The sequence below is a fragment of the Colletotrichum godetiae genome (assembly GCF_030913485.1).
Source record: "Colletotrichum godetiae strain CBS 193.32 chromosome Unknown BDP55scaffold_5, whole genome shotgun sequence".
Lineage (NCBI taxonomy): Eukaryota > Fungi > Ascomycota > Sordariomycetes > Glomerellales > Glomerellaceae > Colletotrichum > Colletotrichum godetiae.
The window spans coordinates 1,186,242-1,207,361 of NW_026851253.1; the positions used below are offsets into that span (position 1 = coordinate 1,186,242).

Sequence of the window (21,120 nt, forward strand, 5' to 3'; positions counted from 1 at the left end):
GTGGAGGGTGTCGGTCGACAGAAAGGCGGCCTGTGACAAGGAACGGAGGAAATATGCCAATGGGCAAGGTAGCCCCGGTAGCTAATGTGCCCAGAGTAAAGACGTGATGATGCCGCGCCCGTCTTCAAGTCCGAAAGATTCTCCGACGAGGACTGCGAGGTTCGAGGCTATGAGCAGGAAGAGGAGAGGGGGGTAGGTGTGTGTGTGGGAGGTTAGATGGCCAAGTGTTGTCTCCGGAGGGGGCCTCTTGGGTGCCCCCACTCCGCTGATTGGCCACGGCTGACAGACTTCGCCGAATTAGGAAGCTTTGCGATTGCGCCATCGCCCACCGGTCGGGAGCCTCCGTAACGACGAGGACTCTGAGTATCCGTACTCCGTAACCTGCCACTCAACCAAGGGGAAGCAACTCCGGTTGGAGAAAACGTCTGACGATCTTCTTTCCCTCCTCACCCCATTCGCATTACTGGTCACTCCCCGATCTCGCTTTGAAAGCAAAGAGACACGCAAAATAAGAGGAACAATACTCTCCCTCCTTGTGATAACGTACGTGGAGAGTGACAGGACATAACGGGTGTTCCGGACATAAAATCTAGCCATATATATCTCTCTCTCATAATCTTCCTTTTCGCTTATCAGATCTTACCTCACACACCCCCCAAACAAACATGATCGACGACACTCTCAAGCGCCCTGCATCATCAGACTATACCGCCTCACATCCCGTTAAATCACAAAAGATCAACAACGACAACATGCCTTCCGCGGTATCAACTGGCTCCAACATTGTTGGCGGAAACTCGGCAGCTCGCCCCCGGTTGAGCAAGCCGCTCGTCTACTCCGGTTCTCTGGACAAGTACAAGAACGCAGACATCACCCCTGTCATTGGACGCGAGTATGAGGGCCTGCAGGTCGTTGACCTCCTCAAGGCGGACGACCAGGTCATTAGAGATTTGGCCGTCACAAGTGAGTTCCTTATTTGTCTCTTTACATATCTCAAGGACTATGTTGACAGGTAGTACAGTTTCTCAGCGTGGCGTTGTCTTCTTGAGAGACCAGGATGTCACACCCAACCAAATGAAGGATTTCTGCCTTCGTCTCACAGAGCTCGCCGGATGTGTAAGTGAAGAATCAAAACAACCAAACTCACTTCAACCCTATCTGTGGCCCATCTCCTAACTTGGCACCATATAGCCCGAATCATCAGGCCTCCACATCCACCCCCTGACAGAGGAAGGCAGCGAGCTCGGTGACCAAATCAGCGTCATCAGCAGCGAGAAGCAGAAGAAGGGCGGCGGCCTCACCCACCAACTGAGCGATGTCAGCCGCTTCGCCAGCGCCGGCTGGCACACCGATATCTCTTTCGAGCAGGTCCCCTCGGACTACGCAATGCTCAAGATCCACACCCTTCCCACCACCGGTGGTGACACTGTAGGTCCCGAAACCCAAACCCAAATCAACCCGTCCATCCATCTCTTCTCTCCCGGAAAAAGGCTGGAACCCGAAGAGCCCCCCCTCCCCTTCCCACCCCCTTGCTCGCTTGCTTTGCTCGCCATCAAACCCTTGCAGCTGCATTGCAGGTAACAAGTGGACCTTGCCCGGCTAACTGCGTGAACTACTACTAGCTGTGGGCTTCTGGATATGAGATCTACGACAGACTCTCCCCTGCCATGCAGAAGTTCCTCGAAGGGCTGACGGCCACCCACGACGCCACATTCTTCCACGAGGAGGCCCGAAGGCTGGGTAACCCCCTCCGAGAAGGTCTCCGAGGCTCGCCGCTGAACAAGGGCTCCGAGCTCAAGTCCATCCACCCCGTAATCCGTACCAACCGTAAGTCTAATCCCCATCCATCACATCACTCCTAGTCCATAAAGAAAAAAAAGAAAAAAAAAAACACAATCCAAGAAGTCTAGACCCCCAAGGCTGACAAACCAATTCCCCCCATTGTAGCCGTAACGGGATGGAAGTCCGTCTACGTGAACAAGGGCTTCACCAAGCGCATCAACGGCGTCACAAAGGACGAGTCCGACGTCCTCTTGAACTACCTCTTCAACCTCGTCACCCAGAACCACGACGCCCAGGTCCGCTTCAAGTGGCGCGTCAATGACCTCGCCATCTGGGACAACAGGAGCATGTGGCACTGCGCGACCTACGACTACGTCGAGGCCAGGGCGGGTGACCGCGTCGCGTCGTTGGGTGAGGCGCCGTACCTCGATTTGAACAGCACGGGCAGACGGGAGGCGTTGGGATTGTGAAGAAAAGAAGTTTTGATGAAATTAGGTAAGAAGAATTGTCTACGAATGGCGTTGGGTTTGGTAGTTTTGATGAACTTGGTATCCTTGGGCCTTTGACGAGTTGAAAGTTATTCAACATTGCATGTAAGACACATGACAAAATGACATGATATTGGAAGAATCGTTCATTCCATACCTGCCATTGTAATCTACTTCATGATGCTATAAATACCACGAAAACGCCACATGCTGGCGACTCTGTCGCACTGCCTCTGACTGCCATGCTCTCTCAATGTGCCGTTCTCTCATCATCGCTCATCTGATCAACTGTATCGCCAGTGTCTTCGTGAAGCAAGTCGCCAATCCACTTGCTATCCTCGAGGATGCTTCTTGCTTCCTCGGCTTCCACCACCATATCGTCAGATATCAATAGTACCGCCAGCTCCGGGACCAACACTGCCTCCACATAGCTAGAGTAGCCACGCGACGATATAAGCCGGTCGTCCACAGCTCGTTCTCTTAGAACCGATGAGAAGCGACCAATAATGTGCTCTGAAAATGCTCGGAGGCCACGCGGGCCGTAGTAGCCTGGCGTCAAACTGTCTTCTGCCTTGAGCAGCGTCCGGTTCTTGCCCTCTCTGACCTTGTCAAGCAGCAGATCACCAAAGTGAGAAGACCCGCCGTTGATAATCTTTCGAAGAAAATTGTAATGAGAAGCGATCCGAGTATCAAGGACATCCCAGTCGATTTTTGGGTAGCCCCGAGCACCCCAGGCTTCTTCAGCTGACTTCTTTTTGTGCAGCCGGCAAAATTGAATCTGCTTGCGGATGTGCAGACGGGCTCCTTTGGAGAAATCGTGCAGCAAAGTATCATCAACGATTTCATTACACATGGGGCAACGTGCATCCACAACCTGTTTGAGGCCACTGTCCAAGTCCGACAAGTCTGAGGAGGACTCAAACGAGAATTTTCTCGTCTTCTTCGAATCAGGCTCAGGACTTGACTCTATACTGCGAAGCTGTGGGCGTGACTGCGCCGGACTCTGCAGAGACTCAGGTAGGGAAGCGGACGGAAGCTTGAAGTCGGCCTTTGCTTTTCGCTTTGGTGATGAGTGAGGACTGAGAGATGCATGCTTCATGACAGGATGAGCAGAAGCGTGAGGGGGAGAGGACAGAAACGTGGACACGGGATCGATAATACGTTTTGGCGGTGCTCTGCTCGAGAACTGTTCGAACGGGTCGTCGTCATATGCTTTGAAAGACGGCTGTATCATCTTGGGCGCAGACGCTGATGCATGCGTCAGTAACATCATAGTTTCGCATCTCAATGTACAACAAACCTTCTTTTCCTAGCTTGGATATCGGCCTCTCTTGCGACGACTTCGATTTTGACCTTGCGGGAGGTCTGATACGCACCCTATTGCCGTCTCCTCGACCATAGCTTTTCTTCCGTACTAGTAACCTTTTGGCCTCTTTCTCGTCTTCAAGGTCGATCTTTCGGACCTTTCTCATCTGTGATTCCGGACTGAGTGCTCCGCCGTCAGGCGAGTTTCTCTTACTGCCACGTGTTGTGGAGAAAGAGCCCTGAGACCCTTCATATTGGGCTTGTCCTTGAGAGCTTTCCTGGGAAGCGCTCCACGTCTTGCTCTGCTCTTTCCCCCTCTTCGATGAGCCGAAATAAGGGCGAATGTCAGCGCGAGATGATCGCGCGCTTTCATCATCGTCCGAATCTGAAACTGGCTTCGTACTCGAGAAGACCCGAGACGCCTCTCTTGAGCTTGATACGGCTCTTGAAGAGATCGACCTGGGTTCTGGATCGGTAATCTCATCGTCAGAGTCATCAGGTGGCCTGTCTACCGGTCTATCGTCGGTGACCAGTGCCCGTCGCTGGCCATTAACCTGTGACAGTAGAGGCCGAACGCGGTTGTCTCTGGCAAGACCAGCTCGTCTCTGCATCGTGCCCTGCTTCGGGGGCATGCTATCCTCGAATTTGCAGTTACAGCGATGTCTCCCACTGCGTTGAGTAGGTCAACTGGTATTCTCGAGTGGTTTGAGGACTGTGGATAAGTCGTTGCCTGCGGAGACCAGCAGGCATCTCACACGGAGCTCAACATCAGTCTCCGGCCGGGTTCGCTTCCACTTCCGATTCAATCCCTGATATGTTGGAATGGAGGCTGGCGAACATGTGCGTGAAGGATGAACGTCAGACCCCAATTGACATTTAGTCTTCGCATGGAGCCTCGGCAGAGATATGATCTTCTCAATTGCGGAGGAGACGTTGTTTGTTCGGTCCCCAGAGCCACAAATTTTGCTGCCGCTTGAGGTAAAGTGGAAGTGCTGACCGGGGAAAAGGTGGAAGCTACCTACAATCGCGTTCTCGACGCGTGCCTGCCCGAGCACCGGACAAGTAAAGAGTATGTACCTACTGTGTACAGGCCACCCCACCTCCACTTTGTCATTGGGTACGTCCTCATTAGCGGGAAACCCCCCCTGACAGCTCAGTGACTTTTGGCGTACGGAGTAGAGGCTGGAGCTCTCCTTCCTGCGCAGGGGTCTTTGCTTAATTGTTGACTTTACTACATCTCCAACTGGGACGTGAAGCTTCACAGAAAACGCCTTTTCGACGACTCGAAAGGGGCGCATTATCAGACAGCGTCCGAATCCGCCAAACCGAACCGGTATCATTCCCAGTCTTCGTCATGGCATTGAATCGGAAATATGCAGCTCTGCCAGACCTAGTTAGAACACTCGCGTCACCAAATATCAAGAACACGATACTGACGATGTTCAGGACTCGGCCCCGGACGTGTACGAGACGCCAGAGCTAACAGACGATACATCCACCGTCCCAGTACGATTACTCCCTTGAGATTGTCTGCTATTGCTGACACGCGCGCAGACGACAACCGGACAATCGCACTCGGATGATGATTTCGACGACGACCTCGACGATGACGCCAACGGCATTTCCAGATCCCGACTCAGGGTCGATGAAGCACGATCTCGTTTCCTTCCGGCGGGCGTGGACGCCTCAGGAGTCGACTTTTCCGACCGAGTAGATGGCAAGCGCAAATCATACAAGGCGTCGACGAGACGCCAGCGTTTCCTGCAAGATGGTACGGAGCAGCTCGGCGACCTTAGCGACGAGGACGATGAAGATAGTCTGGAACGCAAGATTGCACGGTTGCAGCGTGAGGTTGAGGAAGCCAAAGAGGAGTACGGAAAGAGGAAGGAGGCAGCGGCACAACCCACGACGGGAGACCATGACGAGAAGCTAGGATCTCTCAGCAAGGTCCTGGACGAGATTTCCAAGACGCTTGAACCGCACACGAGCACTTCTCGCGCTCTTCAGCCAGTGTCGCAACCACCCACAGCAACTAAGGATGAGTCGCAAGGCTTGGTGTCACAGGGGAACTCTGCGACCTACACAGTTACTTATGCTCCTACGTACGAACAGAGTCACGCTCTAGCCACAGCCGCGGACTTCGACCGACGATTGGTCCTTCTTGAAAGGGCAATCGGCGTAGGGTCAACTGCCTTGCCGGAAGTTGACATTAATGGGTTACCAAGAGCCATTCTTCCTACGCTTGATGGGCTTCAGAAGCAGATTACGACTCTGTCGCAGGCGTCAACATCGAATTTGGACACAATCAGCCGTCGTGTCCGTACTCTCATTCAAGAAGCTCAAGAGTTGGAAAAGGCACGCCAGGGAGCCAAGTCTGCGCAAGAAACCCTTGGCAATGGTGCGGCCACTGGCGAGGACGTTCCGGCTCCTGAGCAGCTTGCAAAGATCAACGCTCTATATGGCATTCTGCCTACGATCGAGAATCTCGCTCCTCTTTTACCGCCATTGCTTGACCGCCTGAGGTCCCTCCGCGCAATCCACTCTGATGCTGCGTCTGCGGGCGAGATGCTCAGCAGAATTGAAAAACAACAAACAGATATGGCGACGGACCTTAAGCAATGGAAGGGCGGCTTGGAAAAGGTCGAGGAGGCGATGAAGGAGGGAGGCACTGCCATGAGCGGAAACATGAAGGTTATGGAGGCATGGGTAAAGGATTTAGAGGGACGAATTGCGAAGTTGCCATAAATGACTTCCACTGTCAAAAGATACCCCTGCTTTAATCAAATTATCGAGCCAAGCTCCGAATTTCTCGTCTTCATGATCTGGCCGTAAATGTGTCGTTGTATTATGACCGAGCCGTTGCGAAGTTTTGGAATCTCTAATCCCACCTCCAAGGTATATGCGGATGTATGTCACTGCGATTCTAGCAATGAAGGGCCAAATGTGACTATGAAGGTAAATCACCTTTATTGCTGATACCAACCAGCACCTGGCAAGGAATGTTCATCCTAAGGATCGGTGTTTCAATCCCAGTCTCTACTTCCACATATGCTTACCTTTCTTCTGATGCATCGACATCTGTTACAGTCATAGACATGGCGACTTATTCCCTTCCCTTCCTCCTCTTGGACTATTAAGGTATGCAGCACAAATATGGGGTTGAGAATGAGATTCGGTAGGCGGTGAAAATGGCAGAAATGACATGGACAAAGCGCCCTCCTTCCAACCAATGAGAGTGCTCTGGGCCCCTAGCACGCACAGTGGAAGGGTTTCCTTTCGCTAAAGCCCTTCCACAAGTCTTCGCAGCGAAAAAAAGATCGTACTCGCAGTCATCCATCAACCCGCGCAGCCCACCACCCAGCAGCACCCTTCGCAACCACATACATGTACGTGTCGCGACGCCCGAGAAAAATTGACAGAGATCTTGACCGACTGACGTAGAATTTCCGCCAGCAGTCAAAATGGATTCCGCTAAGCAGCCTGTCAAGCTCGTGAAGGTCACCCGCGTCCTGGGCCGTACCGGTATGCCCCGCCTCTTCCCCCGAAAGTTAAAGACAAACGAAGCCCTCGCCCCGACGAAGATCGATTCCCACGATTGAAACCGAGACGGAAGGAGGGACGAGTTTTTGGCAGATTTTCTGACTGCGTACAGGCTCCCGCGGTGGTGTCACCCAAGTCCGCGTCGAGTTCATGGACGACGAGACCCGTTCCATTATCCGTAACGTCAAGGGACCCGGTAAGCGACCTCGGATACCTGCGACCGCCTCTCATCGAAGGGAGGGGCGGATAGCGACAAGCCCGAAGGATCAAAGAAGTACTGACATGTTCTACTAGTCCGTGAGGACGACATCCTCTGCTTGCTCGAGTCTGAGCGTGAGGCCCGCAGACTGAGATAAGCATGGCGAATCGGCAGCGGCGGCGTGTGTTATGGACATTACGAGGAACGGAATCATGGTTCTGAGGATGGGACAGGAACATTGCGAGGGCTTCGTCACCCGAGCCCACGGCTTTCGTGTTTAGAGGAGTCAAAAAACGGATTCTGGCATTGCGAATACAGCAAGGTTCTCCCACCCCAGCCGCGAGGCAACTCTGCACGAAGAATCGACCTCGTGTACCTGTTTGTGATGCGACGTTGGAAGGGGCAAAGGGAACGGCGTCTAACGAGATATATCAATCAATGGACAGCCTGGGAAAATTCATCAAAACATCTTCTGCACCAATCTTTAACGTCTCGACTGACTGCTGTGCGGTTCATGCTGCTTGAATGATGCCATCCCCGCGGGGAACGTTATGAGAAGATGTCATGTGCCGGACGAACCCGCGATCAGCTAGACTGTCGCTAAAATCTTGAAAGCGACCTTCAACATTGACTTCCCAAGACTGCAACTGTCACCACGATCGCAAATTGCCCCGCAAGCCGCGCCTGAGAGCCGCAAAGCTGCGAGGCGGCAGACTCCTCGGTCTGCGTCACGTGACTGGGGGCCAACGAAAATTTCCTTGGACTGCCCCACTCCCTCAGCTCCTGTCCTGCAGCTATAAACTTCCCTGGATTCCCAATCACTTCAATGGTTTGTCCTTCTTCACCCCTCAACCCTCCAAAGGGGCTCGTCGCGAAGTGGTAAGTCAAAGAGTCTCTTTTTATTGCTCCGTTACAAACGTTGGGATGATGTATCCAAATTAGCATGTATTACCTGAACTCTTCTGAAGAATCAAAATTATCACCAAGATCTCTGACACCAACACTATCAACTACACTTTTTTGCGTTTTCTCAAAAGTTTTCGTAGCATTGGCTAACCCCCAAAAAAGATTGCAGATACCTACCGATCATTCTTCGAAACATGGCTGCGGCTCCCAGGCCACCCAAGGATCACTTCAACGTGCTGTTCTTTGCAAGCGCTAGCTCCTTTACATCCAAACAGTACGAGGTGCTGCAGGCCCCTCTCCCCTTGAAGACGCTATTTGATGCACTTGAAGAGAGATATGCCGGGTTTAAAGAGAGATTCCTAGAGTCGTGCTTGGTGACTGTCAATTTAGAATACGTAGATATTCCTGGAGCAGACGACGAGGAGGGCCCGATAATACGGTCCGGCGATGAAGTAGCCATCATCCCTCCCGTCAGCTCCGGATGAAGGCGTCTCTGGTAGCCTCCTTATCTGTGACTCTGTTCTACAGATCCTGCCAGCAGTATTATTTCCCTCCGCTACGTGCCATCTCGCGTGCTGTGAGCTTGACCAAGCAACGGGTCGCGTTCACTGTTCCGATGCTGTCGCTGTCGCCAAAACTGCACCCGTCTCCATTCATGCTTCCACACCCGCCACCAATCCGGGTCCGGTTTACTCCGTCGTCTCACCCAGCGGACGCCGAGCACGATCAAGGTCACCAACAAGACCACGACAAGCGTCGACACAATGGAGATGATGGACGTCAGACTCGTAATGGTCGACACCTGACAGCCCAGCGGCTTGGTGCGCAACTCCCATCGTTCCGCCCAGTGTGGACAAATGTTCTCGTCGTAGGCGGGTGCCAGCAAAGGAATCGCATACGGATTAGGGACGCAGGCGGACGTCTATATCATGGGCAAGTAACAGAACATCACGAATTAGCAAAGAGATCCGGGTTTTCTCGGTTCCGATTTGGCGCGGTAGAACGCGTACCATGGGACACCAGCTGCATTCGTTCTCCGCCAGACACACTTTACAGTCCTGGTGGTTCCAGCATCGGAAGAAGTGCTCTTCGGATGTCTCTCTGGCCGTTGTGAAGTTGTGCTTCAGATGCCATATTTCTTGGGCGCTGAGTTTATCCATCTGGGTGCCAGCGGCCTTCGTCTTTGGGATATGGTGTAGCGGCAGGCGGCAGTAACACGCCTACCTGGCCAATTGATTGCGATTGGGGAAAAGTGAATCTCGTGATGGAAGTTGTCAGTGGGACGAGTACGGGATGATACCGGAGTTGTGCGGGGAAGGAGCTGGTTGAGTTGGAGTCCGTGCACCCATCACCCAGACTGCATTACTCCGTACAGTCTGTCACAATTCCTCACTTCAACACGCCTTGAACTTCAAAACTTCTTTATACCCATTGGATGCATATTAAAGGTGCTTCATGCATCGTCTCACAACTTCGCGTTTGAGCCGATTCGAAGGAGAACCTTCATCAAAGTCATTACCGGAAGAGTTTTCCCGAGAGAATCAACATGACAAGTGAAGGCAGACCACCCATTTGAGTTGTGCTCTCGTGGTATCGCCAACATGCAGCGGCCACGGAACAAGACGGCCACCGGCTACTATGCAGGTACCGTCGCTTGACGGTTGCTCCCACGGGAACGTCAATGTCTTGGTCCTGCGGCTTGCTATGAATACTCCTCAGGGGCCAGTCCTGGAAGATGCTGCGCTGCAAGCAATATAAGCAATTGGTCCCAAGATCATGGATTCGACGATCTCCCATCAATCGGCAACTTGGGAATAATACCCTTAGCGGCGACATGCCGGCAATTTCTGGATAAATTACCCCTGCTTTCGAGAAGCAGCCGCAAGCCGACTACATTCCGACAACTGTGTGATTAAAGAACTGGGCACTTTTCTTCAAGGAGTCTGGTGGTCTCGTTCGCGAACCTGCGGCCTTCGGATACAGCTGCCGGCGTGAATCGAAATTAGTGCATCAAGATACTTACAGCCATGGTGTTCAGATGAAGAGATCATTTATGAGTGGACTGGACTGGTCTGGTTGTGGGACATGCCACTGTCGCTCTTACCGAGGCTGCTATGTGCTGCTTAGATTGTCCACAGGCCGCCGTCCATCGAAGAAGTCGGCCCGGTTGAAAGACACTACGGACAGGAGGAAGCACGAAGGCGGCTGACTCTGTCTTGAACGCGAACATCGATTTGCAACTTGCAAGTCTGCAACAAGGAACGCGTCGGCTGAGAGCCGACTACGGTTAATCAAGTCGTAACTCCATTCGTGTTGGTTCAGTCACCAGCAAGACCCTGCACTCTAATGCTCTGCCATTGGTATAGCGCGATCTCACTTCCATCAACCACTACCGGGCGTCACTTTAGCCTGATATCAGGCTAAATGGCTAAATGCTTCGAGTGCCCTGGGTAGCGCCGGTCAACGACGTGGTATCCTGGAAGAAACCCCATGTGAGGCAGCGGCGCAGTAGCCGTTTTTTCAACCTCACGCTAAGTATCTCCAATCACTCGAGTCTTCTCCAACAGTCAACATGGACACGGTGCGATTCTCAGCGTTGTCTTGGAGCTCCGCAAATGCATCCCCACGACCCACGACGGTTTAGTGTAGAGGCAGAACCGTTCGACTAAGGAACTCGATCATTCATGCTGGGCATGAGCTGCTCAAGTGTCGTACCACTGAAGGGCCTGGTCTGCGAGGACTTTCCCCCCAGACCCCCACCGCTGTTCACACGTACGCTCAAAGACACCCACGTGAACTCTTCATCTCGCAAGGATCCTTGCGAAAGTCAGTCAAAGAGTGATCTGACTGAGAATAACAGGCCTCACCACTCTTGATCCCTCCTTACAGCCCTCCTTACAGGACGGGATGGTATGCAAAGTCGGGCTGTTCCGCATCATCGTGGACCGACTGATGGTCGAGCAGCAGTATCAACGGATCAATCTTAGCCCTTGTGGTGACCCTCCCCGCGCCCACGAATCCACACCCTCAATGACCTTGGGGAGGGCGGGTCTGTGGGTACTCAGAGAGGAGCGGTTCTCGGCCGACCAAGTTGCGAGAGATTCGCATACACCCGCTGTCGCCCCATTGCTGCGGAATCCATCCCGCCGGCATGAGGACTGATCGCGCTGAGAGCGCCATACGGCGTCACGAGGCATTTCACATCGCCATAACTCACCGGGGAAACGCAGACTTGTCTCTGGAATCTGAATGCGCCTGAGTTGGTTGAGTAAGCGCAAAAAAATCCTTCTAGCTTTGGGCATACCCTATACCCACAGCCCGTGTCCTCGAAATAACACCAATAGCACGGTGGAAAGCTTTACCGAGGGTGTTTCTCTCTAAGCAGGGGTCCCTCCTCGACAAAGTTGCATCGACGGGACGGAGATGTCTGCACTTTCGGCTTGGCCTACCGCCTCATCATAGCAAACTTTGGTCCCCGGGCATGAGCACCGAAGCACCTTATTGTAGGATTTACTGCTTTTCATGCGTCGAAAGAATTTCTCGTTTTCACGTGGCGAGCGAGATTTTTCTCATCTCCCCAGAAAGCAGTAGGGCTGCGTGTGAGATGCAACTATTGACTGACACTTCGTTGCGGCCCCGGCTTGATCACTTCATCAAGCCGGCCCAGAAACGGCACGGCATACGGAAACATACGGGATAGAATAAGGAAACCTGACGAGTCACGGAGGCGTCATGCCGGGTTTAATTCGAGTCGCCATGTTCCCAGCGCCCACATTCAAAAGAAAGCCGATTTTAGCTTAGCGATGAGTCGTCCACCTCGGCCTTGTCTTCCCCGCAGCGGTCGACTAGTCAACCCCAAACTCGTCTAAAATTTGCGGTTCCTTTTCTCTCCGTCCTCACTTGCTAGGATATCTCTGGGGTTAATCGACCGGCAAAAGCTGTCTGTCTTCTTCAGCCTTTTGTCCGACACTTCAGCCATTGAAGTCAATCAACAAGCTCCCGAAAACAACCAACTCTTGGTCTCGGTGTTCATACACGTATCCTCCCAAGATTCAGTCGAAGTCGAATGTGTCGAGTCACCTTGGGGAAAGAGAATGGGACAACGGGCGGGACCGTCGTCGTCTCCACTTGAAGGACAACCTCCCTGCCCACCTCCACCTTCTTCTCCACGGGACCCCAGGGGGAACGTTCAGCAAAGTGGGAACTCTCACACCTTTTGTCCTTTTTCCATCTAGTCTTGTCCTTGTCTAGTGGGATTCAAGTGTCCACACAGGCGCCCGGCAAAATACAATTGCCAAAGTTTGGAGAAATAGGTGTCCGATTCGCATTCACCCGTTCGGACGGCAGCAGATTTCTTGGGGAAGACCCAAGTACGGATACACTAGAGAGAGGAGAGCCTCCCGTCCCTCGTGACTTGTGACTTCTCGGGCCAAACTTGACAGCGAAGCTTTGCCTTGAAACAGTTCAAGCCCATCGCATTTTACCGGGAGACAGTGGCAATCCCCTGTGCCGCGTACGCACTAGGAAATCCATGGGGACTAGCAGTCTACCTTGCCCGACAGGCTGCTTCGTCCTCGTACAGGACGATATTTCTCAAAGCTGGCTTGATATTGACAGCTGATTGGGGCCGGCCGACGTCCGCTAGGATTTCACGCAAAGGATCCCAACCAAGTGGTTCCAACACCCCCCGCCCCCAAGAAAAGACCGGTCTCTAGACCTAGGCCTTCCCGGTCCGGTACCCCGTTTGGGATTGTTCGCACTGTTTATCCTTTGCTTCCCAACTGTTCGTCTTATGATCCACAGCTCCATATAATAAGACCTGGAGACCCCGCGTCGTAGATCGAGGTTGTCCTTTCTCGCCTTGTCCGTCCCTCTCAAGTCCTCCTCTGGCCCAAACACACGCGGAGACTGCTTCTGGCTCTTGCTCTGGTCGCCGGCAAAACGCCAAACGTCAAACTCACTACGTCAAAACCCACACACGATATACAGCTCCATTGAGCAGACGCCAATATGGGATTCCTGAAGGGCCTTTCACAAAACAAGACCCAGAGCGAGGCTGTTGTCCAAGCTCAGGATGAGGCGCCGGATTTCGAAAAGGTCAACTGGGTGAAGGACCCCGGTCTGAGAAAGCTTTACTTTTACGCTTTCGTCCTCTGCATTGCCTCTGCGACCACTGGTTATGATGGGTAAGTTGTCGATTGTGGTGGAGTTACAATGGTCGGTCTGCTGACGATGTGTGATTTACAGCATGTTCTTCAACTCGGTCCAGAACTTTGACTCATGGCAGACTTTCTTTGATCACCCCAAGGGAGGCCAGCTCGGTCTTCTCGGTGCCTTTTACCAAATCGGCAGTCTGGTTTCGATTCCCATTGTGTAAGCGACGTTCTCGCGCGAAACCCCTCCGGCACATGAATATTATACTGACCCCTTTCAAGCCCCTTCATTGCAGACAACTTTGGCAGAAAGATCCCTATTGTCATCGGCTGCTTGATCATGGTTGCGGGTGCTGTCTTGCAGGGTGCCTGCACGAGCATGGGCAGTGAGTAATTTGAATCACTCGCTACACTTCTCATAGGCTGACCATTCGCAGTGTTCATGGGCGGTCGTGTCCTTCTTGGTTTCGGCAACTCCTTTGCCCAAATCACCTCGCCCATGTTGCTCGCCGAGCTTTGCCACCCCCAGCATCGTGCTCGCTTGACGACGGTTTACAACTGTTTGTGGAACGTCGGTGCTCTCGTCGTCGCCTGGCTCTCTTTCGGAACCGACTTCCTCGGAAACGAGTGGTCGTGGCGTATTCCTGCCATTGGCCAGGCAGTGCCCTCCGTCATCCAGCTCGCCTTCATCTTCTGTAAGCTAGCCTCCATGAGTTGAGATGCTCCATGCGGTTCTAACATGATATCAAGGGGTTCCCGAGTCTCCCCGTTACCTCATCGCCAAGGACCGCCACGACGAAGCCCTCGCGATCCTGGGCAAGTACCACGCCAACGGCGACACCAACAACCCCACTGTCCAGTTCGAGTTCCGCGAGATTCGCGAGACCATCAAGCGCGAGATCGCCGCCAAGAACAGCAGCAGCTACCTCGACTTCTTCCGCACCGCCGGCAACAAGTACCGCTTCATCGTCCTCATCTCTCTCGGTCTCTTCTCGCAGTGGTCCGGCAACGCCATCATCTCAAACTACACAAACATCCTCTACGCCAATGCTGGCATCGAGAGCTCCACCGCCCGCCTCGGCCTCTCGGCTGGCCAGACCGGCCTTTCCCTCATCACCTCCCTGGCGCTGGCTATGCAGGTCGACCGCTTCGGCCGCAGGCCCATTTTCCTCGCCTCCACCGGTGGTATGCTCATGACCTTTGTCTTCTGGACCCTCTCCGCCGGCCTGTACGAGGAGCACGGCTCGCCCGGCTCCAACTACGCCATGATCTTCTTCATCTGGCTGTTTGGCTTCTTCTACGCCTTTGCGTGGTCCGGTCTCCTCATCAGCTACTCCATCGAGATCTTGCCGTACAAGCTGCGTGCCAAGGGTCTCATGATTGTCAACTTGACCGTCCAGGCCGCCCTCACGCTCAACAACTACGCCAACCCGTACGCGTTTGAATACTTTACCGGCCACACCTGGAAGCTGTACCTCATCTACACTGTAAGTTTTCACCTTTTTCGTACGTCGGCGAATATCTTTCTAATGACGTTGTGCCAAACAGTGCTGGATCTTCCTCGAACTCGTCTTTGTGTACCTCTTCTACGTCGAGACAAAGGGACCTACCCTCGAGGAGCTCGTCAAGGTCATCGACGGACCCGAGGCGCAGGTTGCGGACCTCGACCTCGCGCAGGTCGAGCAGGAGCTCAAGCTCGGCCACGAGGCCGAGGAGCTGGAGCACAAGCGCGGTTGAACGTCTGCTTGACACCATCGCATTGGGAATTTACCCCCATTTAGCATTTCACGGCTTGGAGCTCCGTGGCACGAAACATATACGAGCATGCAGATACCCTACTATTTAATGTTGTACAGAATCATGCGATACACACACCTTATATAATGATATGATCAAACCTACAGACACTTGTACCGTCTACAATTTTAGTTTTATTGAAGGCGTGAAGATATAGTTTAACTCGACAGTACTAGTCCAACGTTGATTAAAGAACTACAAATGAATCTCACCTTACTAACAAGTGAAGTGTACCATTTAGACTACAAACCCCCTTAACGAGATGTTTCCTCACGTCAACCGCTACAAATTGCCCACTGCTATGCTCTACTTCCACATCTACGCGAGTACCCGCTAGCTTTCAAGTCGAGTCTTGAACATCATGAGAGTGACGGCCAAGATCAAATAGACTAGGCCGCCTTCCCAGCGTCAACTATCCCCGGCCTCCCCGTCCCTCTCCCCGACCAAAGCCTCATTCCTCTCCACACCCTCCCCCTCCAGTTCCGCGCTCTCCCTCTCACCCAGTATCCGCGTCCTCTCGGCAACAACCAACGTAACCCATTTAATCTCAGCAGCCTGCCTCCTCTCAAGCTCCGCCAGCGCCCTCTCGAGTCTCTCCTCGTGCCGCTTCCGGACGCTATACATAATCTCCTCCCGGATCGTCCGCTCCTCTTCTACCTTGCTCTTATACCGCGCCACCTCCTCGTCCCGCCACCTCTCCCACGCCCGCCAACCCCTATCTAATTCCCTGCGGAAATCCCGCATCAGCGCCTCGATCCGCGCCTCGCTCGAAGGGCGGTCCGCGAAGAAACTCTCCAGCTGCCGCAGGTACGTCTCCTCCGTCCTCTGCTCCGCCAGCACGCGGGCGCCGTACTCCGTCGTTAAGCTCTTGACTTTCGTCGCCAGCTTCTCCGCCGCCGTCTCGATGAGAGCTTTCTGCTCGGCTTCCTGCTTCGACGCCAGCTCCGCCGTCGACGTCTGTGCCTCGTTGGCTGCGAGCTCCTTTTCTTTATCGTGCTGGTACCGCACCAGGAATTCCTGCAGATCGTGGATCTGGTCCAGCAGCTCCCGAAGTTCCTGGTACCGCACCTCGACCTCGTACCGCCGCAGACTCTCGAGCCGAACCCGCTCCTCCTCCTCCGCCATCCGCGCCTCCTCCTCAAGCCTCTCCATCTCGAGACGGAGCAGCTCAGCCTTGAGCGCCTCCTCCCTCTCAAACTCCTCAATCTGCCGTAGCGCGTCGCGGAGCTCCTCCTCGGCCTCGGCCTCGAGCCGCGCCCTCTCTGCCCGCCGCGCCGCGGCTCCCGTCTTGATGGTCTCGAGCTGCTGCATGGTACACGCGCACGTCCGCCATCGCAGGCCGCAGACGTAGCAGAACTGGTAGCCGCACCGGCACGTCATGTGCTGGCACGCCTCGCGGTGCTCGACGAGCGCCTGGCACCGGCCGCAGTGCTGCCAGCCTTCCTCCTCGGCCAGCGCGTTCGTCAGCGCGAGGTCGCGGTCCAGCGGACAGTCCGCGTCGTCGGCGTGGTGTGGCCCGCGGCAGATGCTGCATGTGAGGTGGCTGCCGTTGGGGCCGCGGCACAGGGCTCGGCGCGAGGCGCCGTCGACGTGTTCTGGGCGCACCCAGACGCCGCAGGAGGGGTCGGCGCAGTAGGTGCGGTCGGCGATGGGGATCGCCCACTCGACAGCGCGGTCTTTGCAGGTTTTGGAGAGCTCGGTGGAGATGTGGCGGTGGACGGTACGGGTTGGGATCGGGTTGAGGCAGCATTTGGGAGGCCAGTGGTGTTCATTTTGGACGGCGGTGGAGATGAGGCGCTCGAAGCAGTCGCGGCAGTAGCTGTGGCATGTGAGTTTGATCGCTTTCTTGGGGCTGAAGTCGTCGAGGCATGAGACGCATTCGCTGTGTTTTGTTAGATAACAAGAACGGAGCTCATTGTTGGGAAAGGGGGGGGCGGGGCTTACACAGTAACGGGAGCTTTCTTTTGCTTCTCCGTCACAGTAGCAGGTTCATCAGACGCTGTTGCTGCCTCTAAGCTCGTCTTGCTCGAGTTGCCGCCAAAACGAAACGTCTTCTTCGCAGCATCCTTTTCACTCATCTTTTGCAAGATTCTCGCCAAGGCGAAGCGGCTCCTTTTCTTGGGTTGAAATGGCAAGACGACGAGCCCCTGAGGCAACGTGCTACCATCGCCCGCTCCCGTCATTTCTGGAAACAGCTTGAGGTCCTCGACACCATCATGTCCTGTTTCGACCGCCGACGACGGTTCGGGTCTTCCGTCGGGGGTGATGATGATGGGCAGATATGGCTCCTTAACCGTGCCGTCTCCGTCATCGGTTGCGTTTTCTGCTTCGGCTTCTCGCTGTTTCTCATCTTCTTCTAGCTGGCGGCGACGATTCTCCTCGGCGGCTCTCGCCTCGAGGTTTTGGATGGACAGCTGGAGGATCTCGAGGGCTACTGTGTTAGTGAGGTTTGGGGCCGTTTTGAGAGATGCCGGCGGGTTGTATCTAGTCCACTCGGCCTCCTCGTCGTTCTCTTGGACTGGATTTGTCTCTGTGATATCACTTTCATCGGAGAGACTATGAGCTGATTTTCCTTTGCTGAGAGCCAGGCTGGGTGTCACATCGTCGCCGTCGTCAAAGTCTCGTAGGGTCACGAACGGATCGCCGTAGAAGCCCACGTAGTCTTCCAGGCGAGCCGGCACATTCGTCGCGGTTTCCATCTCGATGATGGTCGACGCAGTTGTAATCATGTAGTGGGTATAAGATGCTGTCTTAGGTAGGATTGTAGATTATAGCTCTTCGCCGACGGAGAACTCAGGCCGGAAAGTGTCCATCTAGGTAGACATCTCACACAGCAGACACGGCTAGATAATATGTGGCATCTGACCAATCCCGTCGATGAAGCGTAGGAAACTTCCCCTCTGTATGGCGTGAGCCGGAAAGCGGAGCATGAAGGAAGCCAAGGTGCGCTTGGCGGCTCCCCCCCACCGAGCCTCATGACAACCTACCTTGAAGAATCCCCATTTTTGGGAACAACGACGAGGCACTCTGATAACAGCTCACAGACCACAGGGCTGAATCTGCCCCGGCTGGAATGCTAGACTTTCCAAAAGGGCGGGGCAGGTGGTATGGAGAAACACCACATGAAGTTACCTACATGGCATTGGCGGCCAAGATCGGCTTTAGCGTTGATGTAAACATTGCGACGGAAGAAGAAGGTTGGTTAGCCGTCGACCCGGAGCTGATTAGATCAAGGCAGACTCGTCAAGCACGATGTCGCGAGCCGAGACCTGGTTGGTGAGATTTGTGCTTTCAAGTTTGAGGAAGAGACATGTTGTAGAGCGCGAAGAAGGCCGACTGGCGACCGGCTGTGTTTGTGTTTGGGGGGAAGGGGGGGCGGAGTTGGGCACGTTCGGCTACTTAGCGCGGGCGGTGCAGTGCGCCCTGGGACGAGGTCAGTCTGTAATAACTGCCGCAGTTGGTCATCGAAGGGGTTGCTTGGTGCCATAAGATATCACGCAACCCTTAGCCTCCTGAAGATTGGATGTCAATAGTCTGGCTCATGGTGGAAATGTTCCAGTTGGTGATAAACTATAGGTCGTGGGGATCATGTCGTATGGGCTGTTGTGCCTTGCAGGCCGAGTTTCCGCCGATTACGGCATGGATTGGCATCCTTGGTTGGGAGCTGAAACAGCGTCAGCCTGGTAGAGCATAGAGAACGGGTAAGTTACGAAAAGCGCCAGATGAATACAAAAAGGACATGATCTCCTCTTTCCTCTGTTGCATCCTGACTTCCATTTGAAGCTGGAAAGAGTGGGAAGAAATGAGGCCTAGCAACACATAGAGGATCAGAGGAGAGCACGTGCCAGAAAGCGCACCCTACATACAGGGATTTCACTTATCGATATATAGTTACCAATCTTCGCTGGATTAGGCATCAGCATCTGTAGTGTAGTGGTTATCATCCTTGCCTTCCATGACTCCTCGCGGTTAGCAAGGGACCCGATTTCGATTATCGGCGGATGCAAGACAGACGCGTCTTTCTTTTTCATTTTTGAGTGTCTAAGCACGAGTAATCGTCGACTTACTGATTCACTTCGCGTGAGACGTTTTTAACAACCTGTGAGCTGCGCGTATTCCGAATCTGCGTCTGCTTTTTTACGAATGGAGGAGTCGCAGCGATTTGCACAGCCCATAGAGGAGGAAGTCAGCCTAACCAAGCCTACCGACCTACCATCTCTCAAGTACCTCGGCATTAGACATTTTGAACCTCTTGATGTTTTGATGCGCCAGCTCGTGTTGCTTCGGCCGCAATATCGGCGGGCGCCATCTCACAGCCTCGGCTTAGTCGTGATCAAACTCCATAACAAACACAAGATTTCATTCTACAACTGGCCACTAACTTAGCAATTGTGACAATACACTGCATCACCTCGCCACTTTCAACCCTGTTCCTAAATCTTTGACTTGACCTTGCTGAACTCGATCTTGTTGATGCAAGAGCCCACGTTCTCAAGGCCAACTTCGACAACGTCTCCATCCTTGAGCCACAGCTGGGGCTTGCGACCCATGCCAACGCCCTCGGGACTAGACACACACACACGGTCAGTAAGAACTTCGGCTAGGACTCATCATTGATCTACTTACGTTCCGGTGAAGATGACATCTCCCGGCAGCAGCGTAGTGCCCTGACTCAAGAAGGAAATTGTCTTCTTGATGCCGAAAATCATGTCCTTGGTGTTGTTTTTCTGTCCATTTATTAGCTTTGGGTTCACACGTCGTGTGACTACGGCCCAAACTTCACCTGAACAGTCTCCCCGTTGACCTTGGTAAAGATCTTGAGGTTCTGAGGATCCTTGACAACCTTGTTGGTCACGATGCCAGGCCCGAAAGGCGCCCAGCCGTCAAAGCCTTTGCCGAGAGACCACTGCCCGCCGCCACGCTGGATTTGCCACTCGCGGTGTGACACATCGTTGCCCACGGCATAGCCGAGAACATAGTTGAGGGCATCGTCCTCGGAAACGTCCGCGGCGGTCTTGCCGATGACAATGACCAGTTCGCACTCGTAGTCCAGCGTGCTGCCGGTCTGAGCGATCGGGTGCACAGGGACGGGATCAGTTGGTCCGGCCAAAGAGGTCACCGGCTTGTACTGAGAATGGTCAGTCTACCCTTTCTTTCCTTGGAGACGACTATGACTTACGAAGAGAACAGGGAACTTTGGAATTGCCATGTTTGACTGGGAAGCTGTCAGCCGTTTGTGCGGAGCTTTTCGGATTCTTGACTCTTATCTCACCTCCTTGGCGTGGTTGGCATAGTTGAGGCCGAGGCAGCGTACAGTCTTTACGTGCTCAGGCGCAAGGGGAGAAAGCAGAAGCCGGATGTCGGCGACGTTTTCTGTGACATCGTGTCTTCCAAAGATGTCGCCTGTCACGATCCTGGCCTGCCTCGCCTTGGCGATATCAGTGACGCCGTTGGGGAGAATTGCATCGCCGTAGTAGGTCTTGCCATCCCGGGCAAGGAAGCGAACGAGTCTCTGGTATGATAGTTAGTACAGTGGCTGCTGTCACCTACAGCTGGCCAGCAATTGACTCACGGAAAATGAGGACATTGTTACGATTAATCAAAGGAAAACTAAGAAATTGAGGCTCGAGAAGAAAGGAAGCAAGATATCGTACAATAGATGGGAATATGTTGCAGATGATGGAATGTGACGAATATCGGAAGAGGTGCCGAAGACGCTGTAGCAACTGGACCCCACGAACCTGAAGCCTCCGATTACCATCCGTCGACCCCACACTTGCCCCCCAGGACACGGATTCCAGAGCTAAGCCCCGGCTCGCTGTTCGGCGTCAGATGTGCCAGAGCGAACTGAATTGTGTAGTACTCTGGCGCGCCGGCTAATGCATCGGCATCATTACGCCATGGGCTCCCGGCAAAAGTACAGCTGTGCTGCGTGCACCTCTTCCGGATA

At 53.8% G+C, this 21,120-nt stretch overlaps 8 protein-coding genes and 1 non-coding gene across 9 annotated transcripts; 5 read left to right on the plus strand and 4 right to left on the minus strand.

Moving 5' to 3' along the window:
- Window positions 1-387: 387 nt before the first annotated feature.
- BDP55DRAFT_649110 (TfdA family taurine catabolism dioxygenase TauD) lies at window positions 388-2,404 on the plus strand. The gene is made up of 5 exons (XM_060573889.1): window positions 388-963; window positions 1,022-1,116; window positions 1,192-1,428; window positions 1,623-1,827; window positions 1,948-2,404. Exons 1-5 carry the CDS (start codon window positions 666-668, stop codon window positions 2,250-2,252), a joined length of 1,140 nt encoding a protein of 379 aa, XP_060434646.1. The 5' UTR covers window positions 388-665; the 3' UTR covers window positions 2,253-2,404.
- Window positions 2,405-4,567, minus strand: BDP55DRAFT_649113 (RTC4-like domain-containing protein). The gene is made up of 2 exons (XM_060573890.1): window positions 3,571-4,567; window positions 2,405-3,518 (listed from the first exon to the last, which is right to left on the minus strand). Exons 1-2 carry the CDS (start codon window positions 4,205-4,207, stop codon window positions 2,521-2,523), a joined length of 1,635 nt encoding a protein of 544 aa, XP_060434647.1. The 5' UTR covers window positions 4,208-4,567; the 3' UTR covers window positions 2,405-2,520.
- Window positions 4,568-4,762: 195 nt separating this feature from the next.
- Window positions 4,763-6,698, plus strand: BDP55DRAFT_649115 (Dynamitin-domain-containing protein). Its single transcript, XM_060573891.1, has 3 exons — window positions 4,763-4,968; window positions 5,022-5,081; window positions 5,130-6,698. The coding sequence occupies exons 1-3, from the start codon at window positions 4,930-4,932 to the stop codon at window positions 6,318-6,320; spliced, it is 1,290 nt and encodes a 429-aa protein (XP_060434648.1). The 5' UTR covers window positions 4,763-4,929; the 3' UTR covers window positions 6,321-6,698.
- A 338-nt stretch (window positions 6,699-7,036) lies between these two features.
- Window positions 7,037-8,705, plus strand: BDP55DRAFT_543012 (ribosomal protein s28e; the record flags this gene model as incomplete). The annotated part of the gene is made up of 4 exons (XM_060568372.1): window positions 7,037-7,097; window positions 7,228-7,311; window positions 7,410-7,448; window positions 8,383-8,705. The coding sequence occupies 4 exons, from the start codon at window positions 7,037-7,039 to the stop codon at window positions 8,703-8,705; spliced, it is 507 nt and encodes a 168-aa protein (XP_060434649.1).
- A 251-nt stretch (window positions 8,706-8,956) lies between these two features.
- On the minus strand, window positions 8,957-9,347 carry BDP55DRAFT_517639 (uncharacterized protein; the record flags this gene model as incomplete). Its single annotated transcript, XM_060567752.1, has 2 exons — window positions 8,957-9,142; window positions 9,231-9,347. Coding segments are annotated over 2 exons (303 nt in total), but the record flags the coding sequence as incomplete, so codon positions are not given.
- Window positions 9,348-13,230: 3,883 nt separating this feature from the next.
- Window positions 13,231-15,110, plus strand: BDP55DRAFT_542663 (general substrate transporter; the record flags this gene model as incomplete). The annotated part of the gene is made up of 6 exons (XM_060568333.1): window positions 13,231-13,406; window positions 13,468-13,593; window positions 13,656-13,759; window positions 13,811-14,068; window positions 14,124-14,860; window positions 14,922-15,110. The coding sequence occupies 6 exons, from the start codon at window positions 13,231-13,233 to the stop codon at window positions 15,108-15,110; spliced, it is 1,590 nt and encodes a 529-aa protein (XP_060434651.1).
- A 468-nt stretch (window positions 15,111-15,578) lies between these two features.
- Window positions 15,579-17,869, minus strand: BDP55DRAFT_542832 (uncharacterized protein; the record flags this gene model as incomplete). Its single annotated transcript, XM_060568355.1, has 2 exons — window positions 15,579-17,052; window positions 17,115-17,869. 2 exons carry the CDS (start codon window positions 17,867-17,869, stop codon window positions 15,579-15,581), a joined length of 2,229 nt encoding a protein of 742 aa, XP_060434652.1.
- Window positions 17,870-19,089: 1,220 nt separating this feature from the next.
- On the plus strand, window positions 19,090-19,176 carry BDP55DRAFT_t56. The gene has a single exon. It is a non-coding gene; the product is annotated as a tRNA-Gly (tRNA).
- A 226-nt stretch (window positions 19,177-19,402) lies between these two features.
- Window positions 19,403-21,114, minus strand: BDP55DRAFT_314405 (fumarylacetoacetate hydrolase). Its single transcript, XM_060566704.1, has 6 exons — window positions 20,743-21,114; window positions 20,443-20,682; window positions 20,350-20,385; window positions 19,954-20,298; window positions 19,797-19,897; window positions 19,403-19,736 (listed from the first exon to the last, which is right to left on the minus strand). The coding sequence occupies exons 1-6, from the start codon at window positions 20,755-20,757 to the stop codon at window positions 19,604-19,606; spliced, it is 870 nt and encodes a 289-aa protein (XP_060434653.1). The 5' UTR covers window positions 20,758-21,114; the 3' UTR covers window positions 19,403-19,603.
- Between the last annotated feature and the right edge of the window lie 6 nt (window positions 21,115-21,120).

Coding starts and splice junctions, on each gene's coding strand:
- BDP55DRAFT_649110 (XM_060573889.1), top strand. CDS start 666: ATGATCGACGACACTCTCAAGCGCCCTGCATCATCAGACTATACCGCC. Junction 1,117..1,191: donor TCACAGAGCTCGCCGGATGT/GTAAGTGAAGAA, acceptor GGCACCATATAG/CCCGAATCATCAGGCCTCCA. Junction 1,828..1,947: donor CCCCGTAATCCGTACCAACC/GTAAGTCTAATC, acceptor CCCCCATTGTAG/CCGTAACGGGATGGAAGTCC.
- BDP55DRAFT_649113 (XM_060573890.1), bottom strand. CDS start 4,207: ATGCCCCCGAAGCAGGGCACGATGCAGAGACGAGCTGGTCTTGCCAGA. Junction 3,519..3,570: donor ATCCAAGCTAGGAAAAGAAG/GTTTGTTGTACA, acceptor CGCATGCATCAG/CGTCTGCGCCCAAGATGATA.
- BDP55DRAFT_649115 (XM_060573891.1), top strand. CDS start 4,930: ATGGCATTGAATCGGAAATATGCAGCTCTGCCAGACCTA. Junction 4,969..5,021: donor ATGCAGCTCTGCCAGACCTA/GTTAGAACACTC, acceptor GACGATGTTCAG/GACTCGGCCCCGGACGTGTA. Junction 5,082..5,129: donor ACGATACATCCACCGTCCCA/GTACGATTACTC, acceptor ACACGCGCGCAG/ACGACAACCGGACAATCGCA.
- BDP55DRAFT_314405 (XM_060566704.1), bottom strand. Junction 20,386..20,442: donor ATGCCAACCACGCCAAGGAG/GTGAGATAAGAG, acceptor ACAGCTTCCCAG/TCAAACATGGCAATTCCAAA. Junction 19,898..19,953: donor TCAACGGGGAGACTGTTCAG/GTGAAGTTTGGG, acceptor ATAAATGGACAG/AAAAACAACACCAAGGACAT.